The sequence below is a fragment of the Paramisgurnus dabryanus genome, chromosome 3 (assembly GCF_030506205.2).
Source record: "Paramisgurnus dabryanus chromosome 3, PD_genome_1.1, whole genome shotgun sequence".
Classification (NCBI taxonomy): domain Eukaryota; kingdom Metazoa; phylum Chordata; class Actinopteri; order Cypriniformes; family Cobitidae; genus Paramisgurnus; species Paramisgurnus dabryanus.
Genome location: NC_133339.1, coordinates 31,879,921 through 31,902,741, shown reverse-complemented (window position 1 = coordinate 31,902,741; position 22,821 = coordinate 31,879,921). Strand labels below are relative to the sequence as shown.

Genomic DNA, 22,821 nt, shown 5'->3' with positions numbered 1-22,821 from the left:
TAAAATATCCGAAAATGTGTTTGTCTGAAAAACGATGGACATATGCAACTCGGACAGCCTGGGGGTGAGTAAATCATGGGTTTAATATCGTTTTTGACCGAACTATCCCTTTAATATTCATAAAGTTTATTTTAAAGATTATGTTTACACATCGTCTAAAGCCCACGTTTATATCCAGTATGAGATATAGTATGACACACCTTTCATATACATGTTCATTATAAAAGCAGTAAGATCAGGTTCAGACCAGCTATGGGTTAACATTGCTGACTGGTAATAATTGAGAAAATTAATATGTTTGTACGAGCTGGCCGTTGTGTTCTTGCATCACTCGAAGTTTGGTAGAGGTGAAGAGAAGTGGTTTGTCAAGAAAACGTCAGACAGAGAGCGATTCATCAGGTTAACTGCCCACAGTTGTGAGCCTGCAGCTAATATCAGAAGTCAAACTGGTTCTGGTGTTTCCACACGTGTCTGCACTGACTCTAACAGCTGGTTTGACCTGTATTGTGTGAGTGGTGGAGGGAGGTTTGTACTGTATTACAAATCCACTGATGTCTTTCTAGTTAATAAAAACTTAGAGAAACATAAGGTAAATCTGATATTTGTGTAAAATGACTTTATTTTATTAGTGTGGTATGTGGTGCCACATACCTTGGTGGTCTCAAAGAGCAGATCTCTATCTCCTGCGGTGATCCTGAATGTGTTGCTATCAGAGACACCGTAGGAACAGATCTGACCAATAGGCAGAGACTCCAATGCTTCAGCCTCGCCCTGGCGATATAAAGACACGCAGGAAGCGGCCACGCCCAGCCACAATTTCTGAGAGAAGCTTCCTGTCGAACTCTGAGAGACAAAGGAGATATTCAAGACAACTGTGATAAAATACACTTTATCTAGTGTAAATTATTAGTCATAATATTCATTTATAAGAAGTCACAATGAAATGGAGATAACGATTGTCTTATTTTTCTCATGCAGAGTATATTCAAGTGAAACGGCTTCTCACATAAATAAAAAAGATAGGGCTTGACATGAATTCGTCCATTGAGAATTGATTGGGTCGTTAAAGGTAGGGACATGTTGCTATTTGCTAATCACTGCAATGGGCCGCAAATACCCGTGACCGGAAGTAAAGAGATATCATTTAGAGGAGGGGAGAAGATTTGTGTTTATGATTAAAGATTATAAGGGCACATGCATTTAGAAAAATGTATAAGTTATTGTAAAAAAAAAACACAATATACCCACCAAAATCTGGTTTTTAATTTCATTGCGACTTTAAAATATACTTTGCCAAGTCATTTCAGTTGAAATTAGTTTGATTAAAATGTGATATCATTTTTAGAGCTGTCAAAAGATTAATCGCGATTAATCACATAAAAGATTAAAGTTTGTGTTTGAATAATATATTTGCAGGTGTATTGTGTGTAATTATTATGTATATAAATATAATCACACACATACATTTAAGAAATTTAAGAAACATGTTATTTATGTTTTTATTTTTAAATTTATATATAAAATAAAATATGTAAAAATCTAAATAAATATATATACAAATGTAAGTGTTTCTCAAATACATACATATACATGTTTGGTGTATTTATATATACAAAATAATTGCAAACAGCGCACACACATATATTATGCAAAAACAAACTTTTATTTTGTATGCGATTAATCGCGATTAATCTTTTGACAGCCCTAATAATTTTAGTTGAAAACTTTAAAGTAACAATAATAACGTGTGACAACCTGTAACAAAACTTACATTTATTACTTCAATAATATCCAAATGTACACTGAAAAAAAAATGATTTATTTAATTTACTCATTTTTTAAGGTAAGTGGTTGCAATCAATTTATTTAAGTTACATGTAAACAAAAGTTTTTTGTTTTTTATTTTCCTTTACTAATCTTTTTTGTTTAAATGTAGCTTAAACAAATTGATTGCAACCACTTACCTTAAAAATATTTTAAGAAATTTTGAGTAAATTGAAGGAACCCTTTTTTTAAAGGAACAGTATGTAAGAAATTTATATCAATTAATTATAAAATGGCCCTGATATGTCACTAGACATTAAGAAATCATTTTCATTTCAAATACTTATATCACTGACAACAGTGGTCCGGCCAGGTTACTGTCATTTAAAAAGTGAAGTTGCAGCCATCAACTAATGTTTATGTTGTCATGTTGTGTATTGGCCACAAGTTTTGTGATTGCAGTACCAGTTTTGGCCACAATCCTACATACTGTTCCTTTAAGTATTAAAATGAACTCTGTGTTTTACTCACAATGTAAAAATCCACTTCATAAAGCGTGCAGCCGAACCCCGACCATTGCCGAGCGATGGTGAGATAGGCGGCCATGCTGTCTCTGCGACTGTATCCCACTAGAGCTTTCCATCGCTCCAAAATGGCCGACATCACCACGGCTCCCTCCTCCCTCAGCCTGGTCCGTAGTCTTTGGTCCTGTTCTTGACGGCACTTGTGACCCCACAACGTCCCGACCAACAGGCCCCCGGGGAAAGAAGGGCAGCCGGGAGGATCTACAGGAGCCAACAGGGCCCGGGCCTCCACCACTTCAGCTGGGAAGAGCTGTTCCAAGGGCGGGTACGGAGAGAGGGCGCTGAAATCTCCCAGAAGACATTGCAGTCGCAGTGCTGCCAGGGAAAGGAGGTCATCCTCGCAGGCTGGCAACTGCCCTCGCACCACCATCTCATGACACTGAGAGAGAAAGTTTACTGAGTTCACAGGCGTTTCGTGCTTTTGATTCAAGTGACAAAGATGTTACACATACATCTGTCAACACCAGTGTGAAAGTAGCCCACATTAAACACAAAGTGAAGAATTGGAAAATTCCTCTTTCTTTCTGTGGCCCTGAACCCTTGTTTGCCGTTTCAACCAGATATATAACATCTTAAATAGCTGTTTGCAGACAGATCGAAACTGGCTTGGCAGTGGCTGTGTTACTCTAACCCTTCTTTTATTATCCAGTAGGAGCGAATCAATGACTTCAATAGTTCTGAGGAAGATATCCATTATTAGTCTGAAATGTTTAGTCCTTTAGAAAACATGTTCCACTGAAGGCTATTTCTGTCACAGTCATGCTTTACAATGCTATCATTTCAATTACACTTTCATACTCAAATTTTCTCAATATAATCTGACTTTTTACATTGTTATTATTTGAATGACTCGTGTTAACTGTATTGTTGTCTGTTTACCTGCTCATAGAGGAAAAGGTACTCTATGTTGTCTGTGCTGATGTTATCTGTGTCCAGCAGACAGTAAAGTTTAAAGCACAGTCTCCAATGGCTGTCTGAATCCGGCTCTTTTGCTGACAGACTGGAACAGAAAGAAGGAAATTGTTCATGGAAAATGAAATACGTAAGGAATATTTAAGAAATAATTGACTCCGGTCCTTTAAAGGGGTCATAGGGTGAAAATCTGACTTTTTCAATGTTTAAGTGTTATAATTGGGTCCCCAGTGCTTCTATCAACCTAGTAAATGTGAAAAAGATCAACCCAGTAACTTATTTTTGGTAAACCATTTTTTGCAAGCATGTGAAAAATGAGGTCGTTCAGATTTTGCCTGTTTTGTGAGGGAGGTAGCAAGGCCAATTGCAATAATACTGCCCCTTAATCGCCACTATCCAACCACGAAACTTAGTACAGAGAGAAAGAGAGAGAGAGAGAAAAATTATTGACAACACAATTGAGTTTCAATTGCAACAAACAACCATCATTGCGATCAGTGTTTGCATTTCATCAGGTCATTTGCATTTTAAATATATTTATATTTATATATATATATATATATATATATATATATATATATATATATATATATATATATATATATATATATATATATATATATATATATATATATATTAATTGTTAAGCTTTACAATGTTTCTCTAAGAGACAGTTTCCTAGGCAGGGCTTATCATAGTCCCAGACTAAAATGCCTTAATTTAAAAACACCTTGTACTGATATATCTTGACATATATTAGAGACATTGTTTTGTCTCAAGATGCACACCAGTATTTTTTTTTCAAGGTTTGTTTGTAAAAACTACTTAAATGTCCTAATATAACTAAGGCCTAATCCAGGATTAATCTAAACCCTGTCCAGGAATCCGCCCTTAAATGCTTAGCTTAGTTTTGTATTTTGTATTTAAAGAAATAGTTCACCCATTATGCAAAGTTATCTCATTATTTACACATCCTCATATCATCATAGATGTACATGACTAATAATTTTATATAAAAAATGTATATGAAATGTTATAGTAAAATGCCATCATGCTGTCCTCTATGGAGGTTAACATGTCGAAGCTCCAAAAAGCGCATTAAGCAACATTTAAGTAATACATATTACTTCAGTGGATTAATATATAAAGAGCTCAGATGCAAAACCCTCTAAGTGCATCTGACATGTTTTCTTGTAAATGAGCATTTTTATTATCAGGCTCTGATCATTTTTACTTTTACATATTTAGGTTTACACTGAAGCATACATTTTTTTATCCATTTACCTAAAGGAGTTATACCAAATAACAATAACAAATGAGATCCACCCACACTTCCTAAACACAACACAAAACTCACCTCAACACATGACTCACTCTCTTTATTGCTGTATGTGCATTTTTGTGTTTGTGTGCGTGTGTATACACACGTGTCACTGCATGAAAAGAGGTGTATCCGTACTAGGAAACTCCTGTAAACACCACTGATTTTCGGATGTATCTACTAGTTCCACTGAGGGTAAACTTCTAATTCCACCAAGTTAGGAAACTCCCGTAATGATACCAATTCGGATGTATCTTGCTGATGGGATATTCCTGTGGTACATGCAGCCATTTGTTGCCATGGCAAATAATCCCATTGAAGATTTTGTCAGGGGACATTTTCACACCTGCAGAGGTACTGGGATTTCACACCTTTGCACAATTCTAGTGTCTCCATTGGTGTTTAATCTCAACACTGATTGGTTGCTTTTAAAACCCCCTCCCAAAACTCTGACAACTAGTGGGACACAACTTTGAAACTTTCCAGTTGAGATCATTTGATTGGTTACACTTTGTATTAAGCCCAACCCAAGCCCTCATAGCTTAGTGACTTGATTGGTTATTTGCCTGCTATGCAGATAGACTAAAAACCCCCCCACTATATATATATATACACATATTTATATTCATATACACCCCAAAACCCTTATGTAAAATAAAACACTTGAATTGAGTTTGAAATGTTTCTTTAATAAAAAACTGAACAATTCACAATTGTCACAATAACAAAATAATATTATACACAAATATTAAAAGTTGCATACATAAACAATACTATTTAAACTCATAAATATACAGACAGAGAAAGCAATATTAGAGTAAAATAAAACAAAATAAAAGCAACAATAAAAATTACATTCAAAACAGTACAATGTAATGTAGCAGTGGCGGCTCGTGACTGCGCATCCGAGGGGTGCAAATTCAAAATAAGTGTTCGGAGTGTCATGTGTGTTGCTTGTGTTTTTAAAATGTGTTTGTTGCTTCATGTAAACCATGTGCATCACGGGTTTAGTCAAAACACGTGATGCACATACACGCAGAACACATATTTTGAACCACACAAATGACTGGCTATATACATGTTGTGACAAACTTTGCATCGAGTGCTCACAAAAAAAGAAGTCACCACCTGCCACTGTAATGTAGTAAATATTTAAATAAAATAAAGCAAGATCAATATAGTTGTTGTTCAAGAAATCAGTCCTACACTGCAAAATAATGACTTTCTTACATAGTATTTTTGTCTCGTTTTCAGTAGAAATATTATTTAAATAAAATGCTTTTTCTTGATGAACAAAATGAACTAAGAAAATAAGTCTAGTTTTAGACAAAATAAATAAATGCACACAATTTAAGTGAATTTGTGCTTAAAACAAGCAAAAATATCTGCCAATGGTGTGAGAAAAAATCTTAAGTTTTCTTTTTTCTTAAAAACTTAATTCAAGCACAATTTTCTCACCCCATTGTTAGATATTTTTGCTTGTTTAGGCACAAATTTACTTAAATTGTATATTTTTGTCTAAAAACTAGACATTTTCTTAGGTAATTTTGCTCATCAAGAAAATACATCTTGATTTAAGAATTTTTAGTTTTTCTACTAAAAACAAGATAAAAATCCAATTGCAGATAGATACAATTGCAGAGCTCTGTCTTGGAATTATTCAAGAATTTCTCACTGTAAAACCTAAAAGTTAACTAAACTCAAACCATTTAAGAAAACCGGTTGCATTAAACCATTTAAGTTTTAAAACACATAGATTTGAGTACTGTGATCTTAAACAAATTGAGTCACATGCAGTTATGCACTTATATTTAAGTTCACACTAACTAAATATAAGTGCATTATTGCACAAGACTTAAGTTCACAGTACTCAAATGTATGTTTTTTTTTTAAACTTAATGGGTTAAGGCAACCGATTTCCTTAAATGGTTTGAGTTAAGTTAACTGTTAGGTTTTACATTGTAAAGCATATACTTGTCAGCAAAGGTAACGTTGATGCACCCTCATCTGGACAGACATCTCTTTGGAGCCCTTTGGAAATATAAAAGTACATATAAGTATTTGGCATAATACTAATACACATACACACGACAAATCAAATGACATAGAATTAAAGTTGTACATTTTAGAAAGTTAACATTAAACCAGTGGTTCTTAACGTAATTCCTGGAGGCCCACTGCCCTGCATGTTTTGTATATCTCTTTTATCTGACAGACGTAGTTCAGTTCATGGAGATCCCTTCTAATGAGCTGATGATATGAATCAGGTGTGTTAAATAAGGGAGACATACAAAATGTGCAGAGCAGTGGGTCTCCAGGAATAAGGTTAAGAACCACTGCATTAAACTGTACAAAGATACAACAATATATGATCAAAGAACTTCATAATACTTCATAAATCTTCTTACTTAATTTTCTGTGTTGATGTCCTCAGAGTCTCTGTGTTGTTCTGCAGCTTCATTACAGTAGGTTACTTCAATATAGTTGTCTATCAAACACAGAATAAAAAAAATAGAATCACATACATCATAACACATCTATTTACGATTTAACCTTTTTAATTGAATAATTTAATTATTAAACTTACATCATTTTGGCCAGATTGCAGTGACATCAATTTCTTCAGTGTCTGGATCAGTCTGATGTTTTAGCTTTCACTGTTACTTCATTATATTTCTCTGGCAAACACAGAATTAAAAATCAAAATCACATATCACAATACATCCGTTTACTATTTAACATGTTTGATTTTAATTTAATGTAATCATTGAATGATTAAACATACATCAGCTTTACCCAGAAACCTCTTCATCGTCCACAAAGTTGACCACAGTGTACATGACCTCTGTAAACACAAACATGTATAGACTTCATATTTAAAAAGATGAAGAACAGCAAACATATAACGTTTAAATATATTATGACTCCAAGCTTCTTTACAATTAGCATCTAGGTTCTCTTAAAGTGAAGCTGGCTTTGTTACAAATCAATATAAAGCTATTAAAACAGTCTTGAAAAATAAGCAGCATCTACCAGAACTGAATGAGCTTTTAAAACAACAAAAGATCGTCTGTACCATTTAAAATAGCAGAGAGACACTTGCTAGCTGCTAACATTTCAAACACACGAGTTACTGTTGTTTTGTTTGTTTTAAGCAAATAACGTCTCATCTTGGCTTCTTTAAAGTTTTGTTTTTAAAAATTTAAACATCGAATTGATTCTTTTAACAGCCCGGTTTGAATGTTACTTCGCGTATTTTTAACCTCATGTTTACCGCTGTGTACCACGTATAACCTTAATGTTTTACTGTTTGTGCTTTAAATTCAAACAGTTCTAGTATAAAGACAAAAACGAATCATAGTTAATAACATAATATGAACAAATAGGCAACCGATCAGCGCGATGCAGACAAATGAATTAAATCAAACTTACCTTACTGTTAATGAGCAAACAAACAAACAAGAGACGGAGTAGTCCAGGCAGTAACGGTTCGCGATTTTGAATTTTCCCGTCAAGCCCATAGGTTGAGCAGTCGCACCTGAAGGGTGGGGGCAGATGAGTAGGTGCAGGTGCATTCTGGGAAATGTAGTCCTTTTCTTTAATATACTTTTTATAATCCGCGTTTTCACACTATGCATTGTTCTTTATACTTGATTATTAATAAAAAATAAAAAATATTTTTATAAAGTTTATTACGTTTACAAAACATGTTTAGTTGACAAACATGTTAACAGTTATTTGGAATGATGCTCAGATTTTCTTAAATATAAAATCTTTGTGAATCAGCAGCACCTTCTTGATGAAATACAAAACTCTTTAATATGCCTCAGGAATTATCTCTGGGTTTAGTGGATTAACTGCTCATCATTGGAAACATTGAACGTATACCTAAATGAATTCTTACTTAAATATTAGTAAATATAAACTAATGCTGAGTTAAGACATGTAACTTACTGAACTTACTTAACTACAACATGAACTCAAATTAATTTATTGTAAATGACTGCATTAACTAACAATGAAAAACATGTCGTAGTTAATGATGACTCTTCAATAGTTTATTATTAGGATATGCTGTAACTCAGCATTAGTTCATGTTAAAGTAAAAATACATGTATGTCTTTTTTCACTGTGATATATGGACCCTTATTATATTATAAAGTCCCCATCTCTTTTGTTTAAATTGATTGATTGAAGACAAACATTATAATATGTGGTCTGACTTTGTGCAAGCATGCATTATCATATGCTAAAAGTTACCTCCTCAGATAGACTAGAACATTCATTGGTGCCCGAACATTTTCCTTACAAGGGCCAAACCTGACTGAGGGCCGTGGGCCAAAAGTAAATGTTCTTGTGTTATATTAAAATTAAAGTTGCCCTGATAACCCCTAATTTATAATTTTCTAATATTTTAAAAAATAAATAAGCAAACATTACTCTGTTTATGCATAACTAATGCAGTTTTATTTTCCAAGGCTGTTTGTAGGAAAAAGAAATCGTTTTGCCAATCAATTTTAAATATCCTTTTCTCTGTGTGCCACTGCCGCAACCTCTTCATTTTTAGCCTATAGTACCCGAGTTCATTAGGTTTTGTGATGCATTTTATACACCTTCAAGTATGCATGAAACATAAAAAAAAATGTAAGGTCTTTTGTGGGCCAACTTTGGGCACCTCTGGACTAGAAGTACAGTAGCTGACAGGTATCTGCAGATATGTTTACCCGAGTTTGTCAGTCTGTTTCACCCAACATGTTTTGCATCCACATGTGAAAGACTGTCTTTTAGATTATGGACCTGTCTATTGATATTTTTGTTTCTATTTTAAAAGATTTAATGAAATGTTAGGGTAGAATTATAATAACAATAGAAACAGTGAACTTCAAATCATGAGACATCAGCAAAAATAAGCAGCTTTACATTTCACTGACTAATTTATCAACATCCTAGCTAGCAAAAATGAGTTACATGATGTCATTTGAACGGCTTCCTTTAAACGATGTATGCAGCATTGAGAGATACGTTCACAATATTCTGACCTAGGGCAGTTGGAGACATGTTTTCAAAGTGTTGGAAATATATATTCTGAAATAATATTTGTTGCATTTCTCTTGAGTCAGAGACATAATTTTCACACATTAAAATGGTAATTGTGTCCATTGAATTTTAGTTATTTTGAATGATGCTTAGTTTCTTAAATAGACTAATTAAATTATATTAATAATAAACATATTTAGAAAACACAGTTTTTATGTACCACAATACTGTATGTGCTGTCTTAAAGAGACATGGTTAACCCCCCACCCCACCCCACTCAGCTCTGAAAACAAAGAAGACACCTCTACCTGTGGGTCATTAACATATAAAAAGCCGTTCACACCTCACACCCACCGCTCCTCACAACCAGCTGTAAGGATTCCTGGAAACTTCCACCAGTTCCTACATACATCCACAAACGTAAGGTTTCTGGATGTTTCACGGGTTTACTTTGGTGTATTACCTTTCCAAGCACTCTGCCTCAAAAATCTGGCAAACCTAAAGTTTAGCAGGGATTTCCCATTCCGTATTTGTCCGTATACAGCTCTTTTCATGCAGTGTGTGTCTGAGAGAAAGACAAGGCGTGTGCACATGAACCCACTTCTGGGAACAGTTGTCACGGATACGTGCAAAAACACACACAGACAAATACAAACACACTTCCGAGAATAAAGCAGATGCATTGAATTCTGGCTGGGTTTGCTTATCTCTCTTGCAGCTTGCTCTCCAGTTAATGCTGATGACATCAGTGTCACCTTGAGATTCCTAATGTTACACTGAATGCTAAAGGACTGGTTGACCCATGTGTGGGTATGTGTGAGAGATAGAGTCAGGTTTGTTTCAATGTGCTGAAATGTACCGTTGCGCCAACAAAGTAGATTGATGACATCAGATGGCAATATAATCCTACTCTGATATGTACCATGGGACTGAATGATCATCATAATCATCCACAGTACATGGTTTACATGGTTGTGGTATTTTCTGTAAGCTAAATAAACTACGAGACACTTTAGTCAAACCTGTAGCAATCCACATGATACAGTTATATGAAAAGATTTATAAAAAACATTTACTTTTCGAATCTGGTGATGACATCGGCAATTATGGTATTTCCTCCAATAGCTTTCTCCCAGCATGCATTCTGCTCAAAGAGAGCAAACGTGTTTCGGCTGTCCTGCAGCCCAAGGCGCTCTGCCATTCTCTTTACAACCTAAACAGAGAATGAGAAATCTCTGCATTAGATCATCTATTTATACTGTAAAAGCATGCAAACAAATGATGCTACACGTCATTCTCAGAACAAACCACTTTTTAAAACTATTTTTAGCAAGAACCTTTTACTATTACTTTTAACCAACCTGCTTTTTGGAGTTCACCTAAGTGTCCCTTTCACACATACAGTCTTTACTGGTAATTTACTGGTAAATTGCAGTTAACAGGTCATGTGTGAACCAGTAAGAAAGTTGTAAGATTACCAGTGATTTACCGGTAAGCGCTATGTGTGAACAAAAAATATATATTACCGGCATTTAGAAAGGACGACGTCAGACCGCGCTGACAGCTTGGGGTCAATCATTACTTTTTGATACAGATGACGCGTTTACCCCCGCACTGTTTACAGACGTTTCCACACAAACGCTGCTTAAAAGTCGAGCACTTTTGAAGTTAACATCCACATTTCTTTAACAAAGTTGTTTAAAACAGCGCAACATCTATTTGCCGAATTGCTTACGTCCTTAGCACATTCTCTGTGAAGCTTAATGTGAAAACAGTACTGTTGTTTAAGACGCAGTTTCGGTTTGACGTCGCCTAATGCAATGTTGTTTGGTCATCATGAGCAACTTCACAACCATCAGCGTTTGCCACAGACGTGAAAACAACAAAATACAGACCGTGGATATGAAGTCATAACCTGCCATTGTTTACAAATACAACGAGTTCGCCAGGCGCCACAGGTAACTTCCGCTTTCTTAACGAACTTACCGGTATTTTGAGACTCATGTGTAAATGATGTCTTGGTGGTAAAAAGACGGGTGCGGGTGTGAACTGCACATTTTTGTATTTACTTGTAAAATCATTATGGTAAATTTATGGTAATTTACCGAAAATACTGTGTGAAATAAATAATTAAATAATTAATAAAAATAGCTCCTTTAGACTGCATTTCTTAGTATTTTTGTCAAGATTTTGACAAAAATCTAGAAAATTTTAAATCAAAATGTATTTTCTTGATGTTCAAATTTAACCTAAAAAATAAGTCTTGTTTGTAGACAAATAAATATAAATTCACAAAAATAAAATGTAAGTGAATTTATGCTTAAAATAAGCAAATGGGGTAAGAAGATTTTTCTTGAATTAATTGTTTAATAATAAAATTTAACTTATTTCAAGATGTTTTTTTCTTACCCCATTTGTATCAAATTATTTAGCTTGTTTTAAATACAAATTCACTTAAATTGTTCCCTAATATCTACATAGTAGATATGTGGCTTTATTAAATGCAAAATGATCCAAAAACTCTTTTACATGTGCATTTACAGCCCTAAAATTTGCCATTCGAATAAAATGGTCTATTATCACCTTATTTGAAAGGGCCATGAATAATAATGTTGAGCTCTGGCCTGATTGGCTGTTTCTCAGAGCAGTTCAATTCAGTAGCTCTATGTGTGTGTAAACAGATATTATGTTTGAGCCTGTATCAGATGAAGATACAGATTTTGAGGAATGTTTCTGAATGGTAAGTTTGTGTTTTTTCAGTATGGACCTTAGCTGTAAAGTCAATAGTAGAACTTCAGCCTAATTTGCTAGCATATAGCATTAACTAGCATATGGCGCTTATTCAGCAGTCACAACTTTGTTTTTATTATTGTAACAAGTTTAATTAATTTCATGTGTTATTCAATGTTGGGGTGTACATCACAACTGTAACGTCACAGTCTGTGTTATGTTGAGATTGGCCTGTTTTCCAGCGGTCTTTTGCGTGCACAAGGTTAACATAAGAAGGAGGAACAATAGTGTGCCTCATAATGTCATTACCACAGAACTCTTATTATTTATCTATGCCTATAGAATGTTAAACTTTCTTCTTTTACCAAATTTTAAAATTTTTGTTTAAAAATTAGACTTAGGCTCATCAAGAAATTCATTTTGATTTAAGATTTTTTTTATATTTGCACTGAAAACAAGACAAAAATACTAAAGTAAGAAAGTCATTTTTTGCAGTGTAGGGGAACAACTACTGTATAAACTGTATATACATTTTATGCAACAAAGTTTTTTGTGAAATGCTTTGCTTATAAAGTGCCTTGTTATATAATGCAGCATTTAATTCAGCAATAGACATTTTAAGTATGACAGTGGCCACTTCCAGATGCATTTATTGAGCCGTCTGTTATTAAAACATTATAAAAGAAAAAGTTTGTCTGTCTGTACCTCATTAGCAGTAGTGTGCGAGGTGATCGGTATCTGGCAGCAGCCTGGTCCAGGGTAGTGCACGGTACACAGTATCTCCTGCCTTCCCATCAGCCCCTGGATCTCCTCCCATGAAGGCACACACTCACGGCCACGTGTCTTCTCCAGAGCCTGGGCTATGAACGACGCGTAGCTCTCTACCTCTGGGTCCAAACACAAACTCTGAACCCTAACCCACAGGGGATGAGATTACACAGAAATTATGGTTTGATCCTAAACTATGTGAAACATGTTAAACGAAAGCACAATATACTAAACTAAAGATAAGAATCTAAAGTTCAGCTAAATTATTCAATAAAGAATTCAAGTACATTACAGTACATTTAAAATACATGTGTGACACTGAACATGAATGATGATTATTTTTTAATAACCATTTCAGCACCACAACAAAAGTATGTCAATACGGTACATTAATACACATTATTACAAGGCAAAATTAGAAAAGATTACACAATTAAACATTTACTGGATCCTTATTCACCATAAGTTTCAAATGTTTAAAGGCCACCGTTTTACAGGAACCCATTTCAGAAAATTTCCCTCGAAAAATAAGAGGAAGAAACAGTGAGAAGTTGTGTGGTCTCTCTCTATTTAATGTGTGTATTTGCGATATGAAGTGTCGGGCATTTGGGAATCACGCGGGCAGCGTAGGGCCCTAACTGTGTTAAGTAAACACATGCGGGAAGCGTTTGAGTGCCCCAGAGAAACAGAGACCGCTACGTCTCCGTTGCACCAGCTGCCTGTGTAATCACAGTCCTGTGGTCAACGCACCATTTCCTCGTTTATTTAGCCTTTCTCTTATTTGTCTATCCTTCTCTCCTGTCTATCCTCTGGGCCTGGCAGTGCTTTAAGACCCAATTAGCCATGGGACGCAGAATGCATCGTGCCGTTACCAAACCCCTCGAGGAGGGATGGGAAAAAGAACAAGCTAACAGGAAGTATCCGATCCAGTCGACCTCAGGCAGACGATATTTCCTACACACTCGACCACAGGACCGGAGGCAGCGTGTGTTTATGCTCAAGACATTCTTTTGAAAAAAGATTGTTTACGAGCGCATGTTTGAACCGCAATGGTGGGTTCAAGAGTGTATACATCCAGTGCAGTGTGTATACTTTTGCAGTTACGAGAAAATAAATTGTTGACCTAAAAATATTGTGTCTTCATCAATTCAAACTTGTATGTAATGACATGATACAAATATTAATAACACAATGTCCGTCATATAGACATTCTGTGTAAAATATAACTAGTAAAAAATTTAAATCAATGAATGAAATCAAACTTTGACAGTCCCAATCCCATATTTAGTTTAGCGACTTTAAACTGGATTTCACTTTTTGTAACTGACCTCTTCAGATGAAAGCGCAGGTACTTAAGTATGCTGCTGCTGGGCAGGAAAGTGCAGCTCATGCAGGTGAGCAGCTGCCAGTATCGGAGCCTCAGGTTCGGCTGCGTTTGGTTTTGTGCGTGCGAGCTGGTGACGCTGGTCTGTTTGATGAGCTGGCAGTACAGCTCGTCTCGGAGCGGCCGGAGATCGAGGCAGGTTTGGAGGATTCCCTGTATTAGAGGAATGGGCTCATGGGCGGACTCTAACTGCTGAAGGCAGTTAAACAACCTCACGGCTTCTTCGCGGACGGATGTGTAGCCTTTGCTGTACATATCTGTGGACGACACATTTAACGTTCATTGCCTGATCAGACACATCGCAGGCAATCCCAGTTATGCACAGTAATGAGGAATGGGAATTTGGAGCTATGAAGTAAAGTAACGTACAGTAGTATCTCCACAGAAAAACATTTACATATATATTCTTTTCAATGAAGGAGTAACATTAGTAGCTTGACTCACGTGTGTGATGTAGGCTGCCATAAGGGAAAGGCAGCAGGGGGGCGTAAAGAGGGCTCTGCGTGTACCTCAGGATGGGATTATGCTGATATATGTGCTCCACAACTTCTGGATTGAATTTGTTCTCCTACATAAAAACAAAGCAATACAAAGCCCATTAAAAACACCTTATAACAAGTAATCAAGATAGATTTCTTTGTGTGTAACCCTATGCTAATACTGTGTATACAGATAAGGTCTTTGTTTTGAAGTGTTAGATAAAATTATGAAATTATGTCCTGTGTGACGTGGATGACATTTCCGCTTACAAATGGACTTGTTGACCCTGGCCTGAGGTGGGAAAGGCCTACTGTGTGTGTAATAAAAACTTTTGTGTAAAGTTTCAGGGTGAATGAGTCCAGTTTAGGTTTGTAGTGGGATGTTTGTTTATAAAGGATGTGATAAATCTATCCAAATGGCACCAGAACACGACATGCCACTAGTGGCTGACTGATATATCTTTGGGGGGGATATATAGAGCGATATTTTTTATTATCGCCAGCAGGCAATAAATGTTTACGTTTGCCTGATATGTTTTTACGTTGGGCCGCCATATAGCGCATTAGTAAGAAAGGAAAAGCCACTTAAATGTAAAGCCAGCAATATAAACAAATAAAAAATAAAAAACATTTTTCCATACAAACAATCCTGCAACTAGACCTTCCTAGACCTGTTTACAAAATACATCATATCATGTGTGGAGGCCTTAACATGTGTTAAAGTCTGTTTATGGGCTATAAATAAACAATAAAATGTTCATTAAGTTTTACTAATCTTCTATATGTCTTATAGGGGTGGGACGGTTGTCATGAACACCGCACCACCGCGGTGGTGAAATGCCACCGCAGTGGTGAAGTGCCACCGGCGGTTGTGTGACGTCACATATCAGGTGAATGATTAAACAAAATAATAAGTAAAAATTACAGTTTTTTTTACACGTGAAATAATAATAACAAAAGTTGTACAGTAATTTAAAGCCTAAGATACAAATTTATAACATTGTTTTATGTTAATACACAAATCTCCGCTACATTACCATGTATGGCGTTTCCACTAAACTGGTGGATTTTAGCATAACTCAGCACGTTGGAGTTTAGCCATGTCACTGTGTTGTGCGTCTGCTTTAGTTTCTTTTGGTCTCCAGTGACAGTGATACATACACATCACGTTTGTCTTTTGTTGTGAAAGAAAAATTTTACCAGGTTAAAGTCGCGCGCATCAGGAAGCGCATTTAGTGAAACTTTATTTTCTTTCACCATTTAAACCACCCTAACCCCCCCATGGACCCCACCACCGCAACACCGGCGGTTGTTGTTGATGGTTCCACCGCGGTGGTAAAAATTTGCCACCGTCACAGCCCTAATGTCTTATTTACTTTTATTACATTGCTGTTATATCTCAATGTCAGCTTCGACCATTCAAAAGCCCATATTGGTCAACCACTATATTTTTTACTATACGTTTGTGTGCATATGACCGACATTATCTGAAATAATTGAACTAAAATTACACATACAATAAATATGACCATAAATGCACTCAGTTACACACAGTTTTGATCCTGGATGCTGATTGGTCCATACAGCCGAGGTCGAAAATTAAAGTGCACCTATTTCATTGCTAAAAAAACGATGTTATTTTGTGTATTTGGTATAATACAATGTGTTTGCGTGATTAATGGTTAAAAAACTCATTATTTTTTCACATACTGTGCATTTTTGTAGCTCCAGATTTCACTCTCTTCCTGAAACGCACAGATTTGAAAAGCTCTGTGTCCCTGATTGGCCAGCTAATCTGTATGTTGTGATTGGCCTGAATACCGCTGATGTCAGCAGGAAACGTGATGGTCCTTACCATGTTTGAAAGATTTGGTTGCTAACAGAAGTTAACTTACAGGCTGTGAGTCCGAAGTGGGATGAATGGACTCTATGCACGCTTAACTTCCGCGTTTGACTCAAGGCTGCTCTTCAGTTTCCGGTACGGGAGATTTAAAGCGGAGTGACGGCAGAATCGCTAAATTTACTCGTTGTTTGCTGGATTTACCCAAATTTACAACCTGTGATGTGTGAAGAATTGTCCAGATGTGCAAACTCGAGAAAGGTTGCTAGTCGTCTTATCTCTGTAACCATTATGATATGTTCATCATTCTAGCAGAGCTTACATTGTGCTGTTTTTATGATTCAGGATTAATGTCTTTGTAATGTTATCTTAAAGTGTCAGGTAAATTAAAAGACGTAAATGAAATCTCACTGCTATATGAGGAAAAAGCAACACGAACTGCAGCAGGACTTATATTAAATGTGACGTTTAATACCTTTTTTTTGTATATTCACGTCGATTGTCAAAACATTTTTACTTGGATATTTTTGAGTCATATCTTGGAACTTTATAGGATATAAATAACAACGCAAAAAGAACTATTGACTATGGTAAAGTCCATTTAAGAAATCTATTCCATTATTTGTTTATTTCTTGTGCTGTTTGTTTATTTTAATACCCCGTGTATTTAGTTTGTTGTGTGTGTGTTTTATTTTTCTCTGAAGTTATTCTTGTTGTCATTGATATGAATTTTCTATTTGTCTTTTGCATGTGTTATTAATAAAGCATAAATGCGCAAAATACACGTTTTTTACTGTTCTAACATTTTGCTTGTATGTTATCTTCGCTAGTACTGATGATAACAATTATACAAAATTCATAAGTATATCAACAACAGATGAATAGCACTGTTATCAGTGCAATTTCTTTCTAAAACTAGTGTTAATGCAGATACAGGGTAGCAGTGTAGAAGTCGTCATGCTTGAGTCTAATGCTGTAAACACTATGACACACACCAGTGGTGGCTAGAAGTTCGGTTCTCCCGTCTATAAAAATATACTTTCATACGTTTAAATGTCATTATGGTATTAAATGTGAAGTATAAGTTATTTCTATGTAAATTAAACAACCATCAACAAAATTTGCAGTGTTATTTTGGCTATTTTGGCAACCAACGTTCCTGAATATCATTTAGCTCTATGACTGGCGGAAGTAGTCCAGCATCCTGAGATTTCACCGGAAATACGTCAAGCACCGCCGTGCATAGAGTCCATTGTGATAATGTCGGTCTTGTCTACATCACACATCCCAGGAAGTAAACTGTTGCCTACAATCCGTGTATTTGTTGTAGTCCGAGAAAAGAGATTTTCGTTGGAGACTAGGGCTGAACGATACATCGAATTTTCATTGTCATCGCGATATGAACTCACGCGATGAACACATCGCAACAGACAGCCTTGACGCGATGAATGAAGGGAAAACGGTAAGCGCATGTAATAAACGCCTATGTCCCAAACCTCATACTTCCATACTGTATAGTAGGCGAAAAGCACCACTTCTCGTACTCTTTGCATACTATATAAGATGGAAGTAGGCTGTTTGGGACGGACAGATGGTTTGCGCGTTCATGCTACTAGGCCAATCAAGGGAACCCCCAAGTGAGCTACGCTCAGATTGATTTGTGAGGTGTCAGTTGCGACGCTGTGCCTGTTAGCAAAAACTATGGCGGAGAAAGGAGATAAGAGTGAGGAAAATGTGTTGTCAGACGAAGACCTTGTGGTGAAAAGGAACAGCATTTCAGCTATATCATGGAATTATTTTGGATTTAGGAGAGATGACACCGCAAACACAGGTACTGTGGAAGCGGTGATTCACATATTGCGTCTATTGCGTGCTCAAGGTCATTATTTCAAATGTAGGCGCGCAGTATGTGCGCTCTGGAAGCGCCGCGGTGAATGACACAAGCGCAGCGTGCAGATCATGTGACAATAACCTACGTGTCCAGCGTTTTCCACGCGTTTTTAGGCGTGACATGTGAATGGCCCCTAAAACATGAAAAAATATAAAATATTTATCGCAACTCACATCGTCACCGCACATAGCAACTTTTCCTCACATCGTGCAGCCCTATTGGAGACGATAACTCGCGTCATCGTTTACTTTGGGGTACGTACCATTTGCATATCGTTAACATGTACTAATACACACTTACACGCTAAAGGAAATGTAAAAACGTGAATCGAACAATAGGCGCTCTTTAACACCCGTCAAGCAGCAAAGAATGGTAAAACATTGACTCTCCAGAGTAAAAAAGTTTAGCCGTGACTATACTCACAATAAAGCACAGCCTTGCATATCTTATTACATACATACATATTTCTAATAGTATTAAAGCAATCCCCCCGGTCATTTAGAGAGCTAATGGTCTACCATTTCAACACTGTCTGTCTCCATCTGTATGTCTGTTTATGTGCAACCTCAATGGGATTCCGGAGAGTTCTGTGGGCTAGCAACTAGCATCCTATTAATACAAATCTGGCCTGGAGGATTACATCATAACAACAGGGATATTCTGATGCGCTACACGCTGCCTTAAAAACTATTTCAAGAGATACAAGATACCGAGAAGCACAGCTATTAGTGTAAAATCACCAGCCAACAAACTAATAATAAGATACCGGGACAGAGAGATGACCGTGGGTGGGGTTTACTTAGTTTACACACACTGTATAAATGTGTGTTATCCCAACCATGACCATGATCCACAATATGCACACACATATATATTTTCAACACAATACGGCCCAGAAGTGTGCGACAACTGGTGGCCATTACCACATTTACATTTTAAGCATAACATTATGAGTTTCTTTTTTAGTTTGTGCCAAATCTGATTCAGTAGTACAGTGTAGTACAGTAGAAGCGAAGAAAACTTTTTGTACAATGTATTGTACGTTTTTTATTAGATTTTGTCCGACTTTTATACCCAATGGTGTGTGTGTGTGTGTGTATATATATACACGTATAGTGTATGTGTATAAACAAAGTCTTGACATGTTACAGTTTGTACAGTGTGTGTTTTTGAGATCTCTCTTGTTAACATAGGTGAGTGATGTGTTGTTTTACCTCAATATCTCGTATGAGGAGCTGTGTTGGCGTGTCCACTGGAGCTTTGCTGTCAATGACTTTCTGTACAGCACACGCCCAATGTACAGCTTCATTATAGTGCTTGGTAAAGAGCCTGTAGCAGTGCTTCCTGCCGTACACCGTCAAACTCCAATAACCTGTCAAACACACATCAAAGCGAGTCATTCCACAAACCTTACATACAGTATACTATACAGCTCCAGCATTATGACAGCCTCATAATTCACATGTCTGGTCTGCTGCAAATGTGTTCAGATGTTCTTAAAGAGAGCTGGATCTTTTATTAGGCTCTTACCAATATCTAATTTCCCCCCTCCCGTTGTTAACTTTGGCAGTGAAAAGAATGGAGCTTTAGTTTAAAAGTGGGATTTTTGAAGACATCATTTTTTCCCACATCTCCATAAGCCCATCATGCTTTCTAGACTATGAGATGGTAAAAGACTCAACAGGAATAGAAACATTAAAATGCAACTTATTTTAGACTTCATGTTCGAGTGTTCCTGTTATTCAAGATGACGCTTATTACACAAAGGTAATAGTTCAATTTCCAAAGAACACACAAGCTGATAAAATGTATATTTTATGTGAAAAAGCATCTGCCAATTGCAAAAAAATTTTTTAGATAAAAGATAAAAGAGACCCAGTTGTGAAAATCTATTTTTTGTGATAAACTGTTTTCTTCATCATTCATTATGTAAAGATAGGTTCTGTGAAAAAACAACTTTGATATCTATAATATTGACGAAAATTATTTAAATCAAATGACTGAAATCAAACTGATGTTCTTAATCTCATAATTCAATTTGCCTGGATTTCAGACAGGGTCACATATAATCTAACTAACCAATAAATCTCCAAAATGTTATTCAATTTTCATTCAAATGTATTTATTTGTAAATTCACTGAGAATTCCAAGTTTTCCAAGATAGTTGCAACCCCAGATTTTGGAAATTTCTTAGGATTTGGAAATATTTGGCATCTGACTAGTGTATTTGGCATCTCCAATATCCTGAGAGAACGCTTAGATCATTCACCCAGATGTTAAGTTTTCCAAAATCAAGACTTAAATCCAAAGATGACAGGGTTTTTCGGTACTCTACCTAAAGCTCTGGAATTCCCTACCACTGTCCATTAGGCTATCCCCTACCCTATCCTCATTTAAAGGGATAGTTTGGCCAAAAATGATACTAAACCCATGATTTACTCACCCCCAAGCTGTCCGAGTTGCATATGTCCATCGTTTTTCAGACAAACACATTTTCGGATATTTTAGAAAATGCTTTAGATCTTTCAGTTGATTAAATGTAATGTTAGGGGGTCCACGACCTTCAAGTCCAAAAAAGTGCGTCCATCCTTCACAAATTAAATCCAAACGACTCCAGGATGATAAACAAAGGTCTTCTGAGGGTAATCCGCGCGGTGTTGTTGTAGAAATATCCATATTTAAAACTTTATTAACGAAAATAAATACCTTCCGGTAGCACCGCCATCTTAGTCGCGTCCTCATTCAGGATGAGATTTTACGCAGCCTACGGAGGCTACTCTGCTGCTGCTCTGTGCCCCCGCCCTCCGAATTTGTCATACGTCACTAAGAAAATTGCGTACACTACCCTAATACTCTCTCCTGAATACAGAGGAGTCTAAGATGGCGGCGCTACCGGAAGGTAGTTATTTACGTTAATAAAGTTTTAAATATGGATATTTCTACAACAACACAGCCAACAACATTACCCTCAGAAGACCTTTGTTTATCATCCTGGAGCCGTTTGGATTTATTTTGTGAAGCTTGGACGCACTTTTTTTGGACTTGAATGTTGTGGACCCCGTAACATTACATTTAATCAACTGAAAGATCGAAAACATTTTCTAAAATATCCGAAAATGTGTTTGTCTAAAAACGATGGACATTGGGGGTGAGTAAATCATGGGTTTAATATCATTTTTGGCCAAACTATCCTTTTAAGTCCTCCCTTAAAACATTTTTTCTTTTCTTCAGCTTATGCTTAATTGGTTTTAAATTAAAATTAATTGTTTTCGTTAAATGTTTATTTCTTTGTATATTACGTGTGGGTGTGCGCACTCACATTTAGCTCGTTCGTAAGTCATGAGACGTTAAACGTCAACGATGAACGCGCACGAAAAACGTTGCGCTGTGTAAAGACCTTAATGGTGTGGATTTGTTTTTCATATGTTGTGCAGCACTTTGGTCAGCATTTATGTTGTTTTTAAAGGGCTATAAAAATAAACTTGACTTGAATGTAAACATTCATGTTTTCATAGAAATGCTTTATGCTTTAAGTGTGTGTAGACATGCCAAAGCAGTAGACATGGCATTGCATTACAACATATAAGAGGTGTCTGACATTAAGATAAGACATGTTTCTGTTGTATTCACAGTTTTGTATAATAAATAACTTCTGATTAATAGCTGCCCTACTACACACACACACACAAAGCTCCACTGTCACAACACACATACACTTTTATCTAGGAAAGTCCCCAAACCTAATCTGGGAAAAGTTCAGAGTTGTCTAGAAGAATGTGCTGGTTAGAAAGTTTCTGCATGTGTGTTTGAAAAAAGCAGCGCAACACTGGCTTCAATATGAGTCAGATGCTGGTCATTGGCTACCAGACAACAATGCCTCTCACTTGTCTGCCTTCATCTCTCGTTTGGTCTTTTCTCTGCTTCTGGTCTTATCAAACAATCCCCCATTTCATTTCCCGAATCAAAGCTTTCCCACAAGAAAGACTTTACACCATTATTGACCGGAGCTGGTAAACAGGTCTCACGGTTTCCCTGTGCCCGTGACCTGTGAGGTTTAACACCTCTGACCTTGTGGTGATAAAAAAATGGTGGATGTCACTCTGTTTGCGAG

The 22,821-nt window shown here is 36.3% G+C and overlaps 1 protein-coding gene and 1 long non-coding RNA gene across 2 annotated transcripts in view; both read right to left on the bottom strand.

Moving 5' to 3' along the window:
* plekhh3 (pleckstrin homology, MyTH4 and FERM domain containing H3) overlaps nucleotides 1–22,821 on the bottom strand; it is a 54,926-nt gene that overhangs the window by 7,164 nt on the left and 24,941 nt on the right. Inside the window, exons 5-12 of the mRNA XM_065271534.2 lie at nucleotides 19,925–20,082; nucleotides 14,945–15,068; nucleotides 14,445–14,757; nucleotides 13,054–13,261; nucleotides 10,695–10,831; nucleotides 3,228–3,348; nucleotides 2,296–2,727; nucleotides 652–843 (exon numbers count right to left, since the gene is read on the bottom strand). Coding sequence (XP_065127606.1) covers nucleotides 652–843; nucleotides 2,296–2,727; nucleotides 3,228–3,348; nucleotides 10,695–10,831; nucleotides 13,054–13,261; nucleotides 14,445–14,757; nucleotides 14,945–15,068; nucleotides 19,925–20,082 — 1,685 coding nt within the window. The remainder of the gene's footprint in view (nucleotides 1–651; nucleotides 844–2,295; nucleotides 2,728–3,227; nucleotides 3,349–10,694; nucleotides 10,832–13,053; nucleotides 13,262–14,444; nucleotides 14,758–14,944; nucleotides 15,069–19,924; nucleotides 20,083–22,821) is intronic.
* Nucleotides 3,988–10,672, bottom strand: LOC135753617 (uncharacterized). Its single transcript, XR_010533815.2, has 5 exons — nucleotides 8,014–10,672; nucleotides 7,367–7,426; nucleotides 7,169–7,259; nucleotides 6,990–7,069; nucleotides 3,988–6,612 (listed from the first exon to the last, which is right to left on the bottom strand). It is a non-coding gene; the product is annotated as an uncharacterized lncRNA (long non-coding RNA).